The sequence below is a fragment of the Mastigoproctus giganteus genome, chromosome 7 (genome assembly GCF_048544385.1).
Source record: "Mastigoproctus giganteus isolate SK-2022 chromosome 7, ASM4854438v1, whole genome shotgun sequence".
Classification (NCBI taxonomy): Eukaryota; Metazoa; Arthropoda; class Arachnida; order Uropygi; family Thelyphonidae; genus Mastigoproctus; species Mastigoproctus giganteus.
Genome location: NC_143581.1, coordinates 212704557 through 212726546, shown reverse-complemented (window position 1 = coordinate 212726546; position 21990 = coordinate 212704557). Strand labels below are relative to the sequence as shown.

At 38.6% G+C, this 21990-nt stretch overlaps 1 protein-coding gene across 2 annotated transcripts in view; it reads left to right on the top strand.

The window, feature by feature from the left end:
• The window catches only part of LOC150083653 (protein held out wings-like), a 150988-nt gene that overhangs the window by 41388 nt on the left and 87610 nt on the right, over positions 1-21990 (top strand). For both annotated transcript variants that reach the window (XM_090377421.1, XM_090377420.1), the window contains exon 2: positions 19050-19183. In XM_090377421.1, the coding sequence (XP_090233547.1) occupies positions 19050-19183 (134 nt within the window). The remainder of the gene's footprint in view (positions 1-19049; positions 19184-21990) is intronic.

Sequence of the window (21990 nt, the reverse complement as noted above, 5' to 3'; positions counted from 1 at the left end):
AGTGAGTTCGCCATCGCAGTTGTTCATTGCTGGGGTGGACGACGATGTTTTTGCGTGATCCAACGAAGGAGCCAGTATTCGGCGGAGTACACGCGTTTAATGTTGGTAGGGGCCGCGGACCCCCAAATTTCCGAGGCATACAGTACGACGGAGTATACTGAGGTGTATACGTATCGACGAGTCACATCCAGATCCCTAACGTGGAGCAGTTGTTGTTTTGTGGTCCAGCGCATTTGACAGAATTTTGCTGTGAGCTTGTCAATGTGGGGGTTGAAGCTCAGTTTATAGTCGAAGACGACTCCCAAGTCTGTATGCATCTTGACCACTGGGAAGGGAATGCTGTCTAGAGAGGCTTGGATTTCAGTGGGTTGGCGCTTCAGAGAAAAGACAATTTGTGCTGATTTGGCAGGGTTAATGAGGAGGCCAAATTGACGGAGATAGGATCCTAAGTTACGTAACTTTTCACAGATCTTTTTATTGATGTTTGAGAGATGTTCGCCGGGGTTAATCTGAGTAAATATCTTAATATCATCGGCATAGCAGAGTATGTCTTCTCTCTGTTGCACAAACGGAAGAATGACTGCGGTGAATAATGCTCCAGAGAGAACTCCGCCTTGGGGAACTCCTGCAGTGATCTTTCTCCAGATTGTGTGTTGATCCGCTTTAAGAAGAATGGTTCTCTCAGAGAGCAGGGCTGTGATAAACCACAACATGTCACCTTTTATGTAGAAGTAGTTTTCTAGGAGGTGAACAAGTGAGGCGATACTGATGGAGTCGAAAGCAGCTTCCAGGTCGATGTAGGTGACAGAAAGCTCTGCTTTAGCTTCTAGTGCACTCAGAATGGTGTTGGTTATCGATGTTAAATTGGTGACTGTGGATCTACCTGGAATGCCATAGTGGATCTGTGGGGGTTTGTGAGGCATGATTTGATTGGTGATGGTGGAAAGTAATGTCTTCTCCATGAGCTTCAAGAGGCTGGAAGAATGAGAGATTGGCCTGAACTGTTTAATGAGGGTTGCAGATTGGCATTTAGGGTGTGGCCTCACAGCATATCTGTTCCAGAGAGGGGGAAAGTAGTGCTGCGTTAATACACGGTTAAAAATTGATAGTAGCGGATCGATAATAAACGAGCTAAGACATTTAATCATGAATTGTGGCACAAGATCGGGGCCTGCAGTTGCAGTGGGTGGCAATCCATTTATAGCAGTTATAAGCTGCTTCCTGGTGATGCGAACGGTGGCGAGCATATCAGTAGGGACGTTGTTAATGGGTAAGTTGCCTAGATGCACCGGGCCCACAGTTTTTGAGAACCGTGCAACGTGGTCCATCCACAGTTCAAGGTCCAGTGTCTTAGGAATTCCTGTGTGCTGAGAGTCATAAAACGATTTGCCTTTTCGTAGGGTTGAATTTAAATGCTTTTTAATTGCAAATATTTTCTGACGGTTGAAAATTGCTCGGGCTCTGGAGAAGGCAATACGATCTTGTATAGCGCCTGATTCTTTCCATCTCTTATGCAGATTTTGTTTTTGTTGAAAGCTGTTGTTCAGTGCTGGTGTCCACCAAGCTCTCGAACGGGGAGTGATGCAGACAGTCTTTGTAGCACCATAACTTGCAATGGTTCGAATCCATCTAGTCATGAGGTCCACAGCTAGCTCGAGATCACAATTATTGAGAGCCTGCCAAGGTATCGAGGATGCAGCTTCGATACATCGTGGTGTATCAATGAATTTGGGTGCGGTGATGTCTTTTTTCTTTTTTGGGCCTTGGATATCAAAGTTAGGTGCGGGTAAGTGCAGGAGTAAGGCAATGGGTTCATGATCGGATTGAAACAGGTTTTGAGGACTGTCTTCGAGGTCGCATGGTGCTGAGGAGAATATCAGATCCAAGAGATTAGATCCTCTCGTGGGGTGGCAATTAAGTAGGGCGATACCCAATGAATTCATACTACTAATGAGTTTCCTACTAAGATGTGTGAGAGTAGGTGGAAGATTGAAGTCTCCACAAATAATGTGCTTAGCAGCGGCATGGAGGTGATTTACCAGCAGACATAACTTCAGACTCAGCAAAAGCTCTTTGCACTCGGGCATGCTTTTGATAAGAAGCATGACTATCTCACTATGATGTAGTTATTAAGGCACCGGATGCAAAAAATAATTTTGATATCATATACTTGTATTTTAGGAAGGCTTTTGATACTATTGCACATGGAAGACTACTGTACAAATTGGAGCAGTATAGCATTAAGGGCAAGTTGCTGCAATTGAGCTACCTTAATTGCAGCAACCTCAGCAGGTTAATCAACAATCGAACCGTCGATATCAAGTGGGCCGTAATCAGCCTTCGCTTTCCTAATCTCCTTTTTGACTTGATTACAGACTAACTTATATCTACCATAGTCTTCTGTATCATTATTTATATGCATCGCATGCATTTTATTTCTCTGCCACGAGTCTCATTATTTCATCTTCCATCCATTTAGCCTTAATCTTGAACAGTATTTCTTAGTTGGGACAAAAAGCCTAGTAGGTTCCAAGATTACTTCCTTGAATGCTTCCCATTTAGAATTTGCTGTTGGTAACATCATCAGTTGATCCCATTGTATAGAATTTGAAAACTGCCTGAGACCACTTTATGAAAGCAAAAACCATTCCCTTTACCCCTGATTGTAGAAAACAATTATCCAATTAATCCACAAAAGCCTTGCTAGTTTGCGAGTGACCAACCCACAAGTTCCAGTCAATATCTGGGAAGTAAATATCCCCTGTTATAAGACACTCTGATTTACTGGCCCATTATTTCTCTGTATAGTTGTTCATTGTACTCATCAGAGTCATTAGGCCTATAACACTCTCCTACTCATTTTCCCTTTTTCAGCGTCTATTTCACACCAAACTGACTCAACATTGCACTGTCCACCCATGTCAGCTGGATGCAGTTCCTTAGATTGTTTCTTAACTAACAGCATTATCTCTCCTCCCTTTCTATCCTTTCTGTACACATTGTACACCCCAAATTCCAATTCTGCATTCCTTATCTCTGTGTGATACCACGTCTCTGATATCCCAATAATATATCTGCCTTTGATATCTTCACCAGCACCTGAAATTCATCAAATTTATTTTCCATACTCCTATCATTGATGTGCATGCAAGTATACATGCACTTATTCTTACTCTTAGTTATCCTAACACAACCATGTATTTACTTGTTCCATGATAACTCCCAGCAGTCCTGGAAATGCCCAGCACCTTGCTCCTTGATTAATGATGAAGTCAAGAATATTTTCAACCCTATTATCTCTGTAATCATGCTGGTACAAGTAATAATCATCCAGTTTATTTAGAAAAGTTTTTCTCCAATGTTTGTTTTCCTCCCACTTATTCAAATCAATCTGGGGCAGATTAAAGTCACTCATAATAAGACATTCTTGTTTGCTTGCCCATTCCATTTCCATGTTAAGACTCATCATATTCTTCACAATCTTCTGGGCTGTAGATTACTGCCACTCTCACTATACCTTTCCTTTCAGCTAATTCGCACCACACAGATTCTGTGCTGGCAGACATAACTTCAGACTCAGCAAAAGCTCTTTGCACTCGGGCTGCTTTTGATAAGAAGCATGACTATTACACTACCTATATATTGCTCTCACTAGCCTGTATCCCCCCCCCCCCACATGCAACCTCATGCATATGGTTAGATAGCCTCATGTTTAATACACTAAAAACTGATCCCATCTGTCTGGGGCCTGGTACAGTTGGAAATGCAATCCATTTTACCAGGCAACCTATTTCTAGTGATTCATAGTCCAATAGCTCTGCCTACTATAGGCTTGTCAGCAAGCATATACTCGTGTGGACTGTCTGTTGTGGCACAGTAAACGGTGCTGCTCTACTACGTGATATCTATTCTGTTCTGCTGGACAGCACTTTGCACCTTTGGTCAACAATATGTGGCTGGCCTGCATGGAACCTCTGGTTTGAAGTTCTTTTTGATTAACTTCCTCTCGTTGAAGCTCTACTTTCTCCAGTTTACCTTTCCTAACAATGAGATAATTTTCCTTAGCAATTTTGATGTGCATAACTCTAGCTGGCTTCAGTTTTCTAGTCATGTGGACCTAGCTCTTTGAGATGCTGGGGCTTTTACAATTACTAATGACCTTGCATAGATTGTTCATTTACCTACTAGAATACTAGACAATCCAAACCACATAGCCAACATTTTATCATTTTCTCATAAATAACCAAGTACATGGTTGTGGTGGGGGGGGTCTCTTCTTGAATGGAGCCTTTCTCTCATGTCCATTCTCAACCTAGTGTTGTTTGGCATTACTAGAATTCAAAATGGGATGATCTGCAAAGTTTCTGTTCTTCTTTTCCTTGGCCGGATTACTGCGTTGAATCTTCTGATGTCAATGTTAGCATTAGCATTAGTAGAGGCATTTGATGCAAGAAAGCAAGCTTATGCAGCATCAGCCAAAAAAAAAAAAAAAAAAAAAACCCACTTCCACTTCACCCCTCTGTTCGTTCAAAATACCTGTCCAGCTGAGCCTTAAACTTATTTAGGCTATCAACCTCCACTACAAGGGATGGAAGTCTGTTCCACCAACCAACCAACCACCCGCTGGCTAAAGGCAAATTTCCGCACGTCTATCCTACATCTGTCTTTCCTCAATTTGAATTTATGCCCTCTCAGGTGATTTTTCTGAGCTAGAGGAAGAATTCCATCAGCATTGAGCATGCTCAAACCATTCAAGGCTTTATACACCTCTATCAGATCACCTCGCTGGTGCCTAGTCTCCAGACACTGTAATTTGCAAAACTTAAGCCTTTCTTCGTAAGAGCACCCCTTTGTTCCATTCACTAATCTTGTTGCCCTGCTCTGTACTCGTTCCAGCAGCTCTACATCCTTCTTGAAATGAGGCCTCCAGACCTGTATACAGTACTCTAGGTGTGGCCTGACCATTGCCTTATACAAGGGAATAATCACTTCCTTATCCCTGCTGGAAAAATTCCTGTATATCATTGACAATACTCCATGAGCTACTCTTGCAGCCCGTCTGCACTGCTCAGAGAACTTCATATCTGCCTGCACAACCACCCCCAAGTCCCTTTCATTCTCTACCACTGTCAGTGTAGTACCACAGAGTTGATACGTTGCTCTGGGGTTGCTGTTTCCCATGTGTAGTACTTTACATTTGTCAATGTTAAACTTCATTTTCCACCCCTCAGCCCATCTGCTCAACCTTTCCAGATCCTGTTGCAGTAGCATAGTACCAGTAGTGTCCTTGACAACCCTGCCAACCTTTGTATCGTCTGCAAACTTGGACATTAAGCTTGATGTACCATCATCAATATCATTTATAAATACAGAAAACAATAATGGACCCAACACTGAGCCCTGAGGGACTCCACTAATAACATTAGTCCACGATGAGCAGTGTCCATTGATTACCACTCTGTCTTCTCCCCCTCAACCACCCCTTTATCCATAGCAGCAATTTGCCTCCAATGTCACACTGCTCCAATTTGTGTAGCAGTCTTCCATGTGCAACAGTATCAAAAGCCTTTCTAAGGTCCAAGTATATAATATCAAAGCTATTCCCTGCATCCAGTTCTTTTGTGACTGCATCATAGTATCCAATCAAATTGGTCAGGCAAGACTTCTCCTTAACAAAACCATGCTGTGTCCGAGCTATAACTGAAGTCTTGTCTAAATGATCCTGCAGTGCTTCTTTAACCAGTGCTTCCATTAATTTTCCTGGAACAGAAGTTAAGCTCACAGGTCTATAATTACTTGTGTCAGCAAGATCATGTTTGCTAAGATCATGTCATTGAAATTATTCTTGTAGGGATGAAATTGTTTATTCCACACTACCTCAAAATCTTGTCCTTTATCTAAACCTTGTTTTCCCAATAAACTGATGCACAATAAAACTCCTAATAACCAACCAACCCAATAAATGTGCTAAGGGTGTTTAAAATAAGAATATTGCATAATGCAGTTAGCTTGCATCCAAATATCCTAGTTCATTTTGTTCCTATACCAAAGCTTGTAACAATTGTAAAGCAATTATTGATCAATCAAAACTAGATTTTGATTGATCAATAAGGGTAAAAACTTGCTTCTTGTCAACAGTAGTGTGTTCTGGTATCTTTCCTAAGCAAAAGTTGCAGCTAGAGTTTCAAACGTTTCACTCAATTTGTAAATGGATAGGTAACATAAGCCAGTATATCACCAGTGGATCAACACCAGTGAAATTCATATTGGCAATCACTGAAGTCAGTTGTATCTGTGAACATTAAAATCACCAAGTAAAAAATTCTCATTGTTAGGAAAGTTGGATTGGCGATCTTCAAAGAGTGAAAAGGAACTTCAAGCCATAGGTTACATGCAAGTTTGAAACTCTAGCAGCAGAAACCCTGGCTACAACTGTACTTCTCCCCCCACTGTTAAAACCTGGTGGTTTAAGTGGTTTTATTGCCACCTCCATTAAAGATAAAGCTGCCAACCTGCTAGTATCCTACTTTTCTTCTAACCCTATTATTATTGATCTTGTTAAACCACTTCATTCCCAGTTAAACCACTTCATCCTGTGGTCTTTCATAAAAAGGATGTCAAAATAATTTTTAACGATTGTGATAATCAAGAAAGGTCCAGGTTCTGAGCTTATTTCACTGGTGTTTTTCCTTCTACTTGGAAATTTGCTCATCTCCAGCCAGTTCTTAAAATTGGTGACAAATCCCTCCCATTCATTTATCATCTCGTTGAACTTATTTCTACTCTTTCAATAACAATGGATTTCTCCAAGTAATGGAGAAATCCATTAACAGCGGACTCCTAAACTATCTTAGTTTTCCATCTGATCAGTGATTTCCAATATGGATATGGAAAAGCCTTTGAAAATGTCAAGATCCACTGGTGATTTACGGGCATATGTTACCCATCCATTTACAAATTGAGTGGAAAAGTTTGAGACTCTAGCAGTTGTTCTTGACATTTCAAAGGCTTTTGATTGCATTTAGCATAATGGCCTTCTAAATATGCTTCCATCTTGTGGATTGCCACTTCATTTTTGTAATTGGTTATCCAGTTTTCTCTTTCTGACTGCTGATGATGGTAGATGGCTCTCTTGCCTTCTAACTTCTCCACTAATGCTGGTGTTCCCTGAGTTTCAGTTCTTTCTCCCACTCTTTTCCTCTTGTATATTAATTTCCTTATTGTATTCACTGAAATCCCATCCATAGTTTTGCTGAAGATGTCATATTGCATTCCATCTTCCAGTTTGAGAAACCTTGCCCTCCTTTAAATGCTTCAGCCTCTCAAATATCCACTACCAATTCCTTAAATATTGATCTCTAGATAATTCTCCAATGGGGAAAAGATAACTTATTTAATTTTAATCCTTCTAAAACTCAGGCCTGTTTTATATCTTGCAAAAAAGAATTCTTCTGCAGTGTTTTCCCCAGAAAATTTTACCAGCCAGGTGGCATTATGAAGTATAATACTTCGCAATATTATAAAATTTTTTGTTATTTATAAATGTGACTTAAGCAATCCAGAGCAAAATTTAATTGCATAATTTAACATTGTATGCTCCTGTTGCATTGATCTCGATCGCATATTATGTTCGAATTAATATTGATCGAGATCAGTGAGGTACCACTGATCTCGATCAATATGGTACCACTAGAATCGCTTAAATTTTATTGGGCGATCCGTTAAATTCACCGGGCAGTGCAGCCATTCGATAGGTCCTGGGGAGAACACTGTTCTGTGTTGCGCAGGACTTCTCTCCGTTGTAGTATAACTTGCTAGGGTTCCAACAATTCTCAGTTATGGTGTGATGTGTCAGTTAGGTATCAAATGTTCTTTGCAAGAGTTACACTAATATTTATATCCGGAGAAACCTGGCTTTCATGTAATCGTCTAGTAGTTAGTTAGGACAAATCCCGTGTTCTAAAAACTTACTCAGATGGACGTTGAGCAAATCTGCAACATCAAGATTGCGTTGTGTGATTTTCACCTTTGACTCCTTTCTATTTGATTAGAATCAAAAGCGCCGCCTTAACAGTTCTTTATCAGTAATCCATTCAAAGAAACCATGTGTCATCAGAGAGTAATCAATAGGCAAAAATTGTTAAACAAAACATGGTTTATTAAGCAAGACAAGTAAAATATACACTCAGTAAGCAAGTATAGTTTTTAGAATAGGGCATGTAACATTAGGCTTACTCCTCTTTACGTTAATACACAATTAGCCTCTTAATGTAAATTGACTAGCTGAATAGTAGTGGTAGTGTTGTTCTTCGTGTAGTTTCGTGCTTGCTGTCTGTTATAGAAAAACTCCAAGTACATCCCGTCGAGGTAATAACATTTTAGTGGTTCATGTAAGACACTAATGACGTTTGTAACAAAACAATTATAAAGAGATCACAATGTTAAACTTATAACGTGATGTGTACTCTTTAAGTTCAAAAATGTCGCTTTTTCTCTATACTTAACAAGATAAGTTATTATGAGGAGAGAAGTCTATGTAAGGGTAGATAGGATCACCTTTTACGCTATCTAGTTCAGTTGTTTAATGGGACATGGAAAGTTGACTTACCAGACACAATCTGCATATCTTCAGGAGTTGATACTCTGGGAAGATCGTCAATTTCGGTCATTTCTGCTACTCCTATTTGTCTGCTTTCACTCGAACAGGATTCTGTGTCTTCTCAGCAGCTCGAACACCTTCTCTCCTTTGCTCTGGTTCACAATTTCTCTACTCTCAGACTTGGCTACGACAAAAACTCAGCACCGAACTCCGAACTGTTAACTCCGAACTCGTCACGACCTGAACTCCGTCTCCCTCTGCTTTCCCCCCTAGGCTCGTATATATATCTCCCCCTCATCTTTTGCTTTCCCCTGCGTATTTGTTCTGGTTAATTTCAACGGTTCAACAACAACTTTGGGAATGTCGATTTTGGAGCTCTGCTCCCATAAAATATTGGATTTATGGAGGTGGTGTGGAGGAGACTTTATTTTGGTAGGGTTTGTGCCTTCAGACTGGACAAAGGCCTGATGGCCACAAATTCGTTCACTTCCTCACACCAGACTTTCAAAAACACAAACCTCCAGTGGATGTCTTATTCTGTTTATCCCAAAAGTGTCATTTGGAAAATGTAGCCTCGCATCTCCACACGAGAATCACGTTCCTTTGCTGTTTTGTCAACAAATGCGCCCGGACGCCTGTCCACTCCGCTCGGACAAATGACCTCCGGCTGTTAGATCTCTAACAGCCGGAGGTGACGGGCAGAGGGCTGACGCTCCACGGGGTGACTTTCACTGCACGTGCGGGGACCAGAAATATTTCCGCCTTCTCCCCGCGAGCAGGTGTTGCTCTAAATATACAGCATAGTCACAAAAGTATGGGGCGCTTGTTCTCTTCATAAATGTCCCGTCATAAGTGAAAATGGTTGCATTTTCACATCTGCTTCTTTGCTTACCTTTGATGGCACAGATTTTTAGAGATCACATATCTATATTATGGATTATCTTGACTTCTAATCTCCCTCTTGGCTTAAGGATATCACAAATATTGTTTCCTCTGCATTTAAAAAACTTGGTTTTCTCTTCTCTTTTACTTTTGGTGTTGCTTTTCTACTGAACAGCTACTTAACTCTGAGCAAATCTCAAATCTGTCCTACCATGGAATATTGTTCCCTCATCTGGGGCTGCACCCTATAACCTCTCTGATTTCTAGATGCCATTCAAATGAGGTCAGTTAAGTTAATTAATGCCCCCTCCCCCTCTCTTACCAAGTCTCATAGATGTTCTGCTTCTGCTGCATTCATTCTCTGTAGATATTCCATGGGCACTGGTCTCCTGAATTGGCTTCTATAATTTTATCCCTTCAAACTTCCATTTTCTGGAAAAACCTCCTTTTCACATACAAGGTTTCATGAAAATTAAATTTGAAAGGTATCTTCAAAAAAATTTTTTTTGAAGATACCTTTTTTTTCTTCTCTTTTTTGCAAAGCTAAATTTGATTTAACCTTCCATCACTCGTGCCCTCCATTTAGCTGAGACACTTTTTTGTTTTAATTATAAGAAATAAATGTTTAGCTATTTTACTGAATCGAAAACAGTGATCTATTAATTATGATGTGTCAAATGAAAATAAATGAGAGAAACATAATAATAAAGTAAGTTTTTTATCGTATCTTTTTAGAAGTTAAGGTGACTTTCCCTAAATCAAAACACAGGCACTTTTGTGGTATTGGGCAGATGCAATGTGAATGTCTGTATTTTTGTCAGCTTTTTGCATTTATCTGTTGAAACCAGAGTCTAGAAAGCTGTCACTGGTGTCTCACAGATGCCATGTGAGAATGGGAATTGCATTTTGTTAAACTGTAAATGCTGTACAACCAGTTTGAGAATATTGGTTGGAAATGGTACACAGGAGAATTTGATTTCATGTACAAATTTTAAAAAATAAATAAAATGAAATAAAAAGTAGCATCTGTCAATGCAGTATTGTCAGCAGAAGGCAAAGTTCTTTAGTAGGATACCAAAGAAATATGATGCGTTGCAAAGGTGACCAAACTTTTTAGGGTAGGGGTCAAAACAAACTGGTTAAAGTTGTGGGCTGCATGGGTTGTCATGGTAAGTGGAGTGTGAGCTACAAGACCAGTTTCTTACTGATAATTATGCATTTTTCAAAATAGAATTTAATTTTTGTTATGTGTATTGTATTTACAGTTTTTTTTTTTTTTTTTTTTTTACATTAAATAATAAAATACGAAAATCCACTAATTATTATGTTATACTACTAACATTCCTATTATATGGTCTTAATAATATTGCTAAATTATGAGTAAGACATATAACACATGAGAAAGCAACATAGAAAAATGTAATATTATTAAAAATTTATATCTTTAAAAGTCAGTGTGAAACTATATTTTCTTATGGTAGTTTTAAAGTTTGGGGGCGGGGGGTACAACACTTGAAAGCTGCATGGCTGTGGGCTGTACAATGGGAAGAAATGGGTACATGCAGATTGCAGGTTGGATACCCCTGATGTAGTGTTTAATAGGACATAAACACAAGATTTTCTGTGTATTATAAAATGTGAAAAGGTAACATGTTTGCTTGGTGTTGTTAGATGAGATATTTAAGTGCAGGGAAATCTAATGTAATTAGACATATGCAAAAAAATAAGTATAAGAAATTGTAATCTGTAGTGTACAGAAAAAAAAATTAAGAAAGGAATCTTGATTGAAAATTATTTAATATATAGTTAATAAATACTTAAGATGGAAGAGAGACAAATCGATCAGAAAAGGAAAAAAGTGATTAGCCAAAGAACAAAGATGGCATTAGTTGCAGTCCGGAAAATGTGAAACAGATAAAAACTTAAACAGATAAACTTTGCCATAAGAGCAAATAAAACTCTTGAGCAAAATAAGTAATGAACAGCTGACAAGACATTAGTTTCATAACTAATTTCAACAGCTGATGAAAGTAGCTGTATTTGGTGACTCGATTGTCAGGGGAGCAGGAAATGTATTGTGCAAAAAGGACAGGTGGAATTGGACCAGGTTATGTCTGCCAGGGACTAAAGTTGATGACATAGAGCAGCTATCATCTTTTAAAGACACTAAGGGTGATATTGTTGTACATGTTGGTATTAAAAGTGGATCTGAGGATTTAATTAACAAGTACAGAGCAAAACAATGTTGAGAAAAAGTCATAGGTCAGGACTGAAAATGGAAGTGTCTGTAATTCTGCCCAGACACAATAGGAGGAATTAGATTATGAGAACTTTGTAAATCAGTTCTTCCTTGGAGATACTATGGATGGCTCATTGGGTAGAATTTTTCTTGGCATGGTCTGTGCTTGCTAACCGGAGGGACTGTTTTAACAGAGATGGGATACACTTAAACAGAAGGGGTGAAAGATTATTTGCTGATACTATCAAGGCAGTGTCAAGTGGATCAGAAAACTGCTAGCTGGTGGGAAGGGAGTATATGCGGACTAATAGATTAACACTAACCATAGGCAAAGGTATAAGCGAACCTTGCACTGCTTCTTTGTAACATATAGTAGTCTGGAAAATGAGATATTGGAGATTTCAGGGACTGCTGGGGTTTTTCATGGAACAAGAAAATGCATGGGCTGTATTAGGGTTGCTAAGAGTAAAAACAGGTGCATGTATACTAGCATGTATGCCAATGTTAGGAGCATAGTAAATAAATTAGATGAACGTAAAGTGCTAGTCAAGTCATGAAATGCAGACATTGTGGCAACATTGGAGACATGGTGTTACTCAGATATAAGGGATGCAGAATCTGAATATGGGAAGTACAATGTGTTCAGAAAGAATGAATGTGACAGGAGAGGGGTTATGCTCTTAGTTAAAAAAAAAAAAAAAAAACAAAACAAAAAAAAAAAACACCACGTCTAAGGCTGCGACTCCTCTTGACATAATGGCCAGTGCAATGTGGAATCAGTCTGATGTGACATAAGCACTGGGAAAACAAAAATGAGGGCAGGAGTGCATTATAGGCCTAATGATTGAGATGATGCAGGCCTAATGAGTATAACGAGAAACTGTACTGACATATAGGATGGCCAGTAAATCAGAATGTCTAGATTTATTAAGAAACTGCAGATTTATTAAGAAACTGCAGGTAAAACACCCACTATGAGGGAGTGATCATAGTGTATTGATGTGGGATTCAGTTGGTCCCACTATACAGTGGGCCCAACTGATGACGTTACCAACAGCAAATTCTAAATGGGAAACATTCAAGGAAGTAATTTAAGTAATTTTTGAAGCTACTAGGCTTTTTGTTCCAACTAAGAAATACTGCTCTAGGTTTAGGCCCAAATGGATGTCAGATGAACTTATGAGACTAAAAATGCATGGGATGCACATAAATTTTCAGGCATCACAGAAGTCTGTGGTAGATACAAGCTATTCTGTAATCAAATCACAAAGGAGGCCAGGCAAGCAAAGGCAGGTAATGAAAAATCTTTGGCAAAGAGGATGCAAAGAAAAACAGCAAAAACTTCTTTATTTATATAAACTTTAAAAGGAAGGGGATGAATATCAGATTGGTCCACTTGATATCAGTGGTTTGACTGTAGATGATCATTCTCAGATAGCTACCGAACTAAATGAGTATTTTGCATCTACATTCATACATGAGTTGTTCTAGGAGGAGAAGGCCAGATGTTTATCAAACTCTAACAGGGAGTTAAATGATTTTGTAATAACTGAGAGCAAAGTGGAGGAGAAATTGTTGAAGTTAAACATAAGGAAGGCACCTGGGGTGGATGGTATCTATCCAGTTATATTAAAGGAAATAAGCAAACCTTTAGCCATAATTATGAGCGCAACCTTGGACTCGGGGGGGGGGGGAATCCCCATGGACTGGAGATGTGCAAATGTATCTCCAATTCACAAAGGGAATCAAAGGGTGACATGAGTAATTACAGACCTGTTAGTTTGACTTCTGTTCCCGGGAAAATAATGGAATCACTGGTTAAAGAAGCATTGCAGGATCATCTAGACAAGACAGCAGTAATAGTTCAGACACAGTATGGGTTTGTCAAGGGGAAGTCTTGTCTGACCAATTTGATTGGGTACTATGATGAGATCACAAAGGAACTAGATGCAAAAAATAATTTTGATATCATATACTTGGATTTCAGGAAAGCTTTTGATACTGTTGCACGTGGAAGATTACTGTACAAATTGGAGCAGTATGGCATTAAGGGCAAGTTGTTACAGTGGATAAAGGGATAGTTGAGTGGAAGAAGGCAGAGTGTAATCAATGGATACTGCTCTACGTGGACTAATGTTATTAGAGGTGTCCCTCAGGGTTCAGTGTTGGGCTCATTGTTGTTTTGCATATTTATCAATGATATTGATGAAGGTACATCAGGCTTAATATCCAAATTTGCAGATGGTACAAAGGTTGGCAGAGTTGTTAATAACAGTAATGCCAATATGCTGCTGCAACAGGATCTGGAAATGTTTTGGTAGATGGGCTGAGAAGTGGCAACTGAAGTTTAACATTGACAAATGCAATGTACTGCATATGGGTAGCAGTAACCCCCAGAGAAATGTACCAACAAGTGGTGTTACACTCAGGGTAGTGGAGAATGAAAGAGATCTGTGGGTAATTGTGCAGTCAGATATGAAGTTTTCTGACATTGCAGACAGGCTGCCCGAGTAGGTCATGGGATCTTGTCAATGATATGCAGGGATATCACAGTACTCAAGGTGAGGCTTCCACACCTTGAGTACTGTGTACAGGTCTGGAATCCTCATTTTAGGAAGGATGTAGAGTTGCTAGAACAAGTACAGAGAAAGGGCAACAAGACTGGTGAAAGGAACAAAGGGGTGCTCTTATGAAGAAAGGCTTAATTTCTGCAAATTGCAGCTTCTGGAGACTTGGGTACCTGTGAGGTGATCTGATTGAGGTGTATAAGTCCTTGAGGCGGATTGAGCAGGCTCAATGCTGATGGGATTATTCCTCTTGCCCAGATTGTAAACCTGAGGGGGCATAGATTCAAACTGAGGAAAGACAGTTATAGAATAGATGTGCAGAAATTTGCCTTTAGCCAGCAGGTAATTGATTGCTGGAACAAACTTCCAATCTGTTGTTATGGAAGTTGATAGCTTAAATAAATTCAAGGCAGAATTAGACAAACATTTGAAATGAATGGATGGGTGAAATGGGAAGGGTTTTTTTTTTTTTTTTTTTTTTTGGCTGATGCTGTATAAGCTTGCTTTCTTGTACATGTGCTTTATAGAAACACATAAAGTCAAAGGAAGTGAAGCCAGTTGACATCGATGGACAGGGCAGTGTCGAGTCAGTTTGGTGTGACATAAGCATAGGGAAATCAAAATTGAGAGTAGGAGTGTGCTATAGGCCTAATGACTCTGAGGAGTATAATAATATATTGTACAGGGAAATAGAGTGGGCCAGTAAATCAGAGAGTCTTATAATGGGGGATTTTAATTTCCCAGATATTGACTGGAATTTGTGGGTTGGTCACTCGCACACTAGCAAGGCTTTTGTGGATTTATTGGATGATTGTTTTCTACATCAGCATGTTCGTGAGGCAACAAGAGGGAGCAATACTCTTGATCTGATTATCAGTAGTGATTCTTCATGCATTAAGAACCTGCAGATAAATGAACCACTAGGTGGCAGTGATCACAGTGTGTTGAAGTGGGATTTACTCAAGGAGGTAACTACCATCAGAGGTAAAGGGAAGGGTTTTTGTTTTCGTAAAGGCGACTATGATGGTCTGCGACAGTATTTAAATTCTATACAGTGTGACCAACTGATGATGTTACCAACAGCAAACTCAAAATGGGAAGCATTCAAGGAACTAATCTTGGTGGCTACCAGGCTTTACATACCAACTAAGAAATATTGTTCAAGGTTTAGGCCTAAATGGTTGTCAGATGGACTAATGAGACATGTGGCAGAGAAGAAAAATGCATGGGATACATACAAATTAATGGGTGACATGGAAGCCTATGATAGATATAAGTTGGTCTGTAACCAAGTCACAAAGGAGATTAGGCAGGCAAAGGCAGACTACGAAAAATCCTTGGCAAAGGATGCAAAGAAAAACAGAAAGGAGTTCTTTACATACTTGAACTCGAGAAGGAAAGGGATGAATCAGATTGGTCCACTGGATATTGATGGTTCAACAGTTGAGGATCCTGCTCAGGTGGCTAACAATCTAAATGAGTATTTTGCATCTACATTCACGCATGAGGAGTTATTCAGGAAGGAGAATGATGTAGGTAAAGTAAACATTGGCAGTGAGCTGGATGATTTTGTAATAACTGAGAGGAAAGTGGAGGAGAGATTGTTGAGGATAAACATAAAAAAGGCACCTGGGGTGGATGGGATCTATCCAGTTATATTAAAGGAGGCAGCAAAGGAAGTATGCAAACCCCTAGCCATAATTATGAGAGCTTCTTTGGACTCAGGGGAGGTACCCATAGACTGGAGATGTGCAAATGTAACCCCAATTCACAAAGGAGGATCAAAGGCTGACACAAGTAATTATAGACCTGTTAGTTTAACTTCTGTTCCAGGTAAATTAATGGAGGCACTGGTTAAAGAAGCACTGCAGGATCATCTAGACAAGAATTCAGTTATAGCTCAGACGCAGCATGGTTTTGTTAAGGGCAGGTCTTGCCTGACCAATTTGATTGGATACTATGATGTAGTCACAAAAGAACTGGATGCAGGGAATAACTTTGATATTATATATTTGGATCTTAGAAAGGCTTTTGGTACTGTTGCACATGGAAGACTACTGCACAAATTGGAGCAGTGTGGCATTGGAGGCAAATTGCTGCTATGGATAAGGGAATGGTTGAGTGGCAGAAGACAGAGAGTGGTAATCAATGGACACTGCTCAACGTGGACTAATGTTATTAGTGGAGTTCCTCAATGTTCAGTGTTGGGTCCATTGTTGTTTTCGGTGTTTATGAATGATATTGATGATGGGATATCAAGTTTAATGTCTAAGTTTGCAGATGATACAAAGGTTGGCAGGGTCGTTAAGGACACTACTGACGCTATGCTGCTGCAACAGGATCTGGAAAGGTTGAACAGATGGGCTGAGAGGTGGCAAATGAAGTTTAACATTGACAAATGTAAAGTACTACATATGGGTAACAGTAACCCCAGAGCAATGTATCAACTCTGCGGTACTACACTGACAGTGGTGGAGAATGAAAAGGACCTGGGGGTAATTGTGCAGGCAGATATGAAGTTCTCTGAGCAGTGCAGACGAGCTGCAAGAGTAGCTCATGGTGTCTTGTCAATGATATACAGGAATTTTTCTAGCAGGGATAAGGAGGTGATTATTCCCTTGTATAAGGCAATGGTTAGGCCACATCTTGAGTACTGTATACAGGTCTGGAGGCCTCATTTCAAGAAGGATGTAGAGCTGCTGGAACGGGTACAGAGAAGGGCAACAAGATTAGTAAATGGAACAAAGGGTTGCCCTTACGAAGAAAGGCTTAAGTTTTGCAAATTACAGAGTCTGGAGACTAGGCACCGGCGAGGTGATCTGATAGAGGTGTATAAGGCTTTGAATGGTTTGAGCATGCTCAATGCCAATGGGATTCTTCATCTTTCTCAGAATAATCACCTCAGAGGGCATAAATTCAAATTGAGGAAGGACGGATGTCGGATAGATGTGCGGAAATTTGCCTTTGGCCAGCGGGTGGTTGGTTGGTGGAACCGACTTCCATCACTTGTTGTTGAAGTTGATAGCCTAAACAAGTTTAAAGCTCAACTGGACAGGTATTTCGAACGAACGGAGGGGTGAAATGGGAGAGGGTTTTTTTTTTTTTTTTTTTTTGGCTGATGCTGAATAAGCTTGCTTTCTTGCATCATATGCCTCTACTAATGCTAAAACTTGGCCACCAGTGTTGAATCCAGGCGGGTGAGTTTCACTCCCACTGGAATAAAATCCCCCCCCCCCACCCCGGTGAAAAATAATTTTTATTTTATAAAACAAGAACTCAGTAAATTTATGTCAGATATACAACACAAAAAATCACATCAACTAAGTGTGGTACAATAGTGAAATTATAGTAATCTTATAATACCGTGATAAATCTGACTAAAAAATGAATAGCAAATGCTTAGAAAACGGTACTCACCTTGTATAAATCTGCAATAAATTTTTTGGTAGATGGTGGCTAAATTTAGGTTGGAAGAAGCATTAAAAAGAACTAAGGCGGTGAATGGGGTGAAAATATTTTAAACAGATTTTAAAATGTGCGCAAGGAAGTAGAAATGCAGATCTCCAATCCTTGGTTGTCATAAAGAGGTTAAAAGACGTAAATGAAAAAAAGAGGTCTTTTTTCCTAAGTGTGGTACTTGTTTGGTGGTAGACGGCAAAAATAAATCAATAAAATTCAAGACACGAAATTTTCAAAATAATTAAATGGGTAAGCTGCACAAAATGGGTAGCTGCACAAATTGTAACTAAATGCCACTATTTCAAGTGTCTGCATTTTCGTTTGATGGTTTAATGTTCCTTTTATTTTCACACAAACCATCTCTTGATAGTGTTTCACACAAACGGTCTACTTGCGACTAATTCTTTGTTTGTATATCGCAAACAAGATTGCACGCTGCGAATAGGTTCACCTGATTTGGTTCCTGACAGATACCATTGTAATTATAAAGTGTCCCGTGGCTTTCAGGGGAGTCTGCAGCCACTAATTCAATCTGCAGCAACTTCGCTACATTCCTTTTTTTTTTTTTTTCACAGCAAGAGTCTACTTGTGGCTAAGTCTTCCTTTGTATACCATAAAAAAGATGGTTTGGTTGCAGCCTATAAACAATACATTTCATAACCTTTTTTTTTATATATGCATCTGTACTGTAATATTGCAAGATTGCATGAAAATAAGCTGAGGACCCAAATGAGTTATCGGGAAAATTAATAAATGATTGATACACATGCAAAGAAAAAGCAAAGAAGAATAACATTATTACAATACAGTACTTGCATGTTTGATTATAATTTGTATAATTATTTTTTTTGCAAATTTTAATCAGTGATTTTCATATTAAACTGTGATTATTGTCAGTAATGTGGTTTTTGTGAACTGACTATTAGTATTTAGATGTTAAATAATAAATATTTCCTTTTGTTTCCTATTTGGTTTTCTCATTCTGTTATTGTAACATTCATAAATATGCATAAAATGTATATTTATGAATAAATTTATATTTATGCATAAATATACAGATTTTTTGTAGCATATACATATGTTGTAAATATTAAATAATAATAAAAAAAAAAATATGTACCCCCCAAAGTTTACATTCTCCCTCCCGGTGCAAACTCTCTGGATTCAACACTGTTGGCCACCTCTTTTTCGTAATGCAAATATAATACTATGGTATGGTTAATGTTTCTCTTCATAAAGGACGCTAGAGGAGTGCCTGTAGATCTGAATATATACATTGTTTTTTCTTTGTATTCTATTACAGAAATAGGCAAAGTAAGAAGTTCGCTGTTTCAAATAAATGGAACAAAGAGAAAACCGCTTGATTTGCCAGATGCTGATGGAACTATAATTGCAAGATCAGAAAAAGTATATGTGCCAGTTAAAGAACATCCAGATGTAAGTTTTGTCTTTCCTGTTTGTTGTTGCTTAAAACATTTTAAAACCTTTCAAATTTCTTAATTAGAACATTTTCTTAGATCAAATTATGTATATGGAAATCGTTTATCATTTATATCACATTTTTACAGCAAATGACTACTCTGTTAGACACATTCACGAAATGGAGTGCTCCTGGCTTTTCTTATTCAATAAATTTTATGGCATATAGGGATAATGTGGATTATGACATATGTGGTCCACTTCCTTTGGAAGTGGACCACATATGTCATAATCCTTTGGAAGCTATGATATCCTTTGGAAGCTATTAATATTAACAGTTTAACTCGGCACTGGCTCGTCCGAAAATTATTTCTCTAGATTTGGCCTGCAATTAAATGCTGAAAAATCTGCAGATATTTCAATTTCAAAAATGCTTACACCATTCAGACATTTTCCTGCATTTGACAGTGTTGTTATTCCCATAGTGAGCATAAGGATCTCAGTCATACTGCTAATAATAAATGGTGTTTTGATTCCCACCCTAAAAATCTCATAATACTGTGGTATGGTTAATGTTCATAGTTAGGGTAAATGTATACAATATGGAAACTATGGGTTCTGAAATATTTATTGTGTCTAATATTGATTTATTGTGAAGATACATTGTTTCCCTTTTACACTGATTTTGTATTCTACAGAGACATGGGTCTTAGCTGCAGTCTGTTAAAATGGATGAATGGTGAAAACTGGCATTTCTTCTTCAATATTGTGTACCTAAATACTTAACTACCTTAAATTTTCAACAATCTTTCATCTAGAACCTTAAATTCCTATGTTAAATTGTACAACAATAGTTGGCCAACTCTGTCTGGGAGATCATTGTTGGTACATACCCCCAAAAAATACTATTCTTGGCCAACTCTTACTCTGTTGAATAGCAGGTTCAAGTTCACTTACATGATATTCCCTGGCCAACTCTCAGACAGATCAGCAAACCCAAACATACAGGATCCAAATCGTTCTTGATGGCCTAACCTTTATGTTGTAGGATGGGTGAATCCTGTCAACCCGCCATCTTTTGCCTTTGTATTTTGAATGGTGCAGTGTTCCCCCCCTCTCCCCGTGTGTGTGTGTGTGTGTGTGTGTGTGTGTGTGTGTGTGTGTGTGTGTGTGTGTGGGCGGGCTTAGTACAGAATATTAAGTTACAGTTAATGTCTGGTGTTTTGTCAGAGTTTGTCCTTGCACAGCTGCACTTCTTTTTAAGCATTTATCCTTGTATTTAATCGTGTACACATCACAAATCAATTATGTTCTAAAACCCTCTGGCATGCAAGTTCAAATGCTCCATAAGTGCTGTTGTTAGTAGTGGAACTTGCTTACAATAAAATATTTGTTATTTTTTTTTAATATACGTGCCTGTTAAGGTTAACTTTTTTTAAACTAAACTACTACAATTTAGGAATATAATTATTTATACTTATGTTCTGATTTAAAAAAAAAAAAAGTAAAAAATAATGACCCAGCCATTTTATTGAAATAGCTTTAATAAATCTCAATGTGTAAAAATTAAGAAAATATATTAAAATAAAATATTTAAAATGGGTATACTATTCTTGATTGGGGAGGGAAGGATAATTAAAACTAAGAATTTGTACATGGTCATATTATAAACTGCAGTTGCAAAATTGGCAATGTGATAATTTATTTTATATTTCTGCAACCCACATATTATATATAATTTTATGTGATAATTTAGAGTTAAGACAAATATAGAATTGCTAACAAGAATAAAATAATTCACTGAGATATACAGTGGATCCCCATTTTGCATTATTAATCCGTTCTAGACACCATCATATCGTGAAAATATCATGTGAACCCAATAACACATTGTAGTAGTAGTAGTAGTGGCATGTGATGCAAGAAAGCAAGTGTATAAGCTTATGCAGCATCAGCCAAAAAAAAAATAATAAATAAATAAAAAAAATAAAAATTCACACAACCATTCCCTCTAAATGCCTGTCCAGTTCCTCCTTAAATTTATTTAACTTAACAACTTCCACAACAACAGGTGGAAGTTTGTTATAGCAATTAACCACCCGCTGGCTAAAGGCAAATTTCCGCACATCTATTCTACATCTGTCTTTCCTTAATTTCAATTTATGCCCCCCATAGGTTCGTAATCTGAACAAGTGGAAGAATCCCATCAAAATTCAGCGTGCTCAACCCATTCAAGGCCTTATACATCTCACCACGCAGGTGCCTAGTCTCCAGCCGCTGCAATTTGCAGAATTTAAGCCTCTCTTGGTAAGAGGATCCCTTCATTCCCCTCACCAATCTTGTTGTCCTTCTCTGTACACACTCAAGCAAATCTACATCCTTCCTAAACCTGTACGCAGTACTAAAGGCGTGGCCTGACCTTTGCCTTATACAGAGGGACAATGGCCTCCTTTTCCCTGCTAGCAAAATTCTTATATATCATTGACAAAACCCCATGACCTGCCCTGGCAGCCTGTCTGCATTGCTCAGAAAACTTCATATCTGACTGCACAATTACTCCCAGGTCTTTCATTTTCTACAGAAAAAAGGAACCACACAGTTGGTACATTTCTCTGGGGTTACTTCTACCCATATGTAGTACTTTGCATTTGTCAAGGTTAAACTTCAGTTGCCACTTCTTAGCCCATCTGCCCAAATTTTCTAGATCCTGTTGCAGTAGCACACTGCCATTACTGTCATTAACAACCCTGCCAACCTTTGCATCATCTGCAAACTTTGACACTAAGCCTGATATACCTTCGTCAATATCATTGATAAATATACAA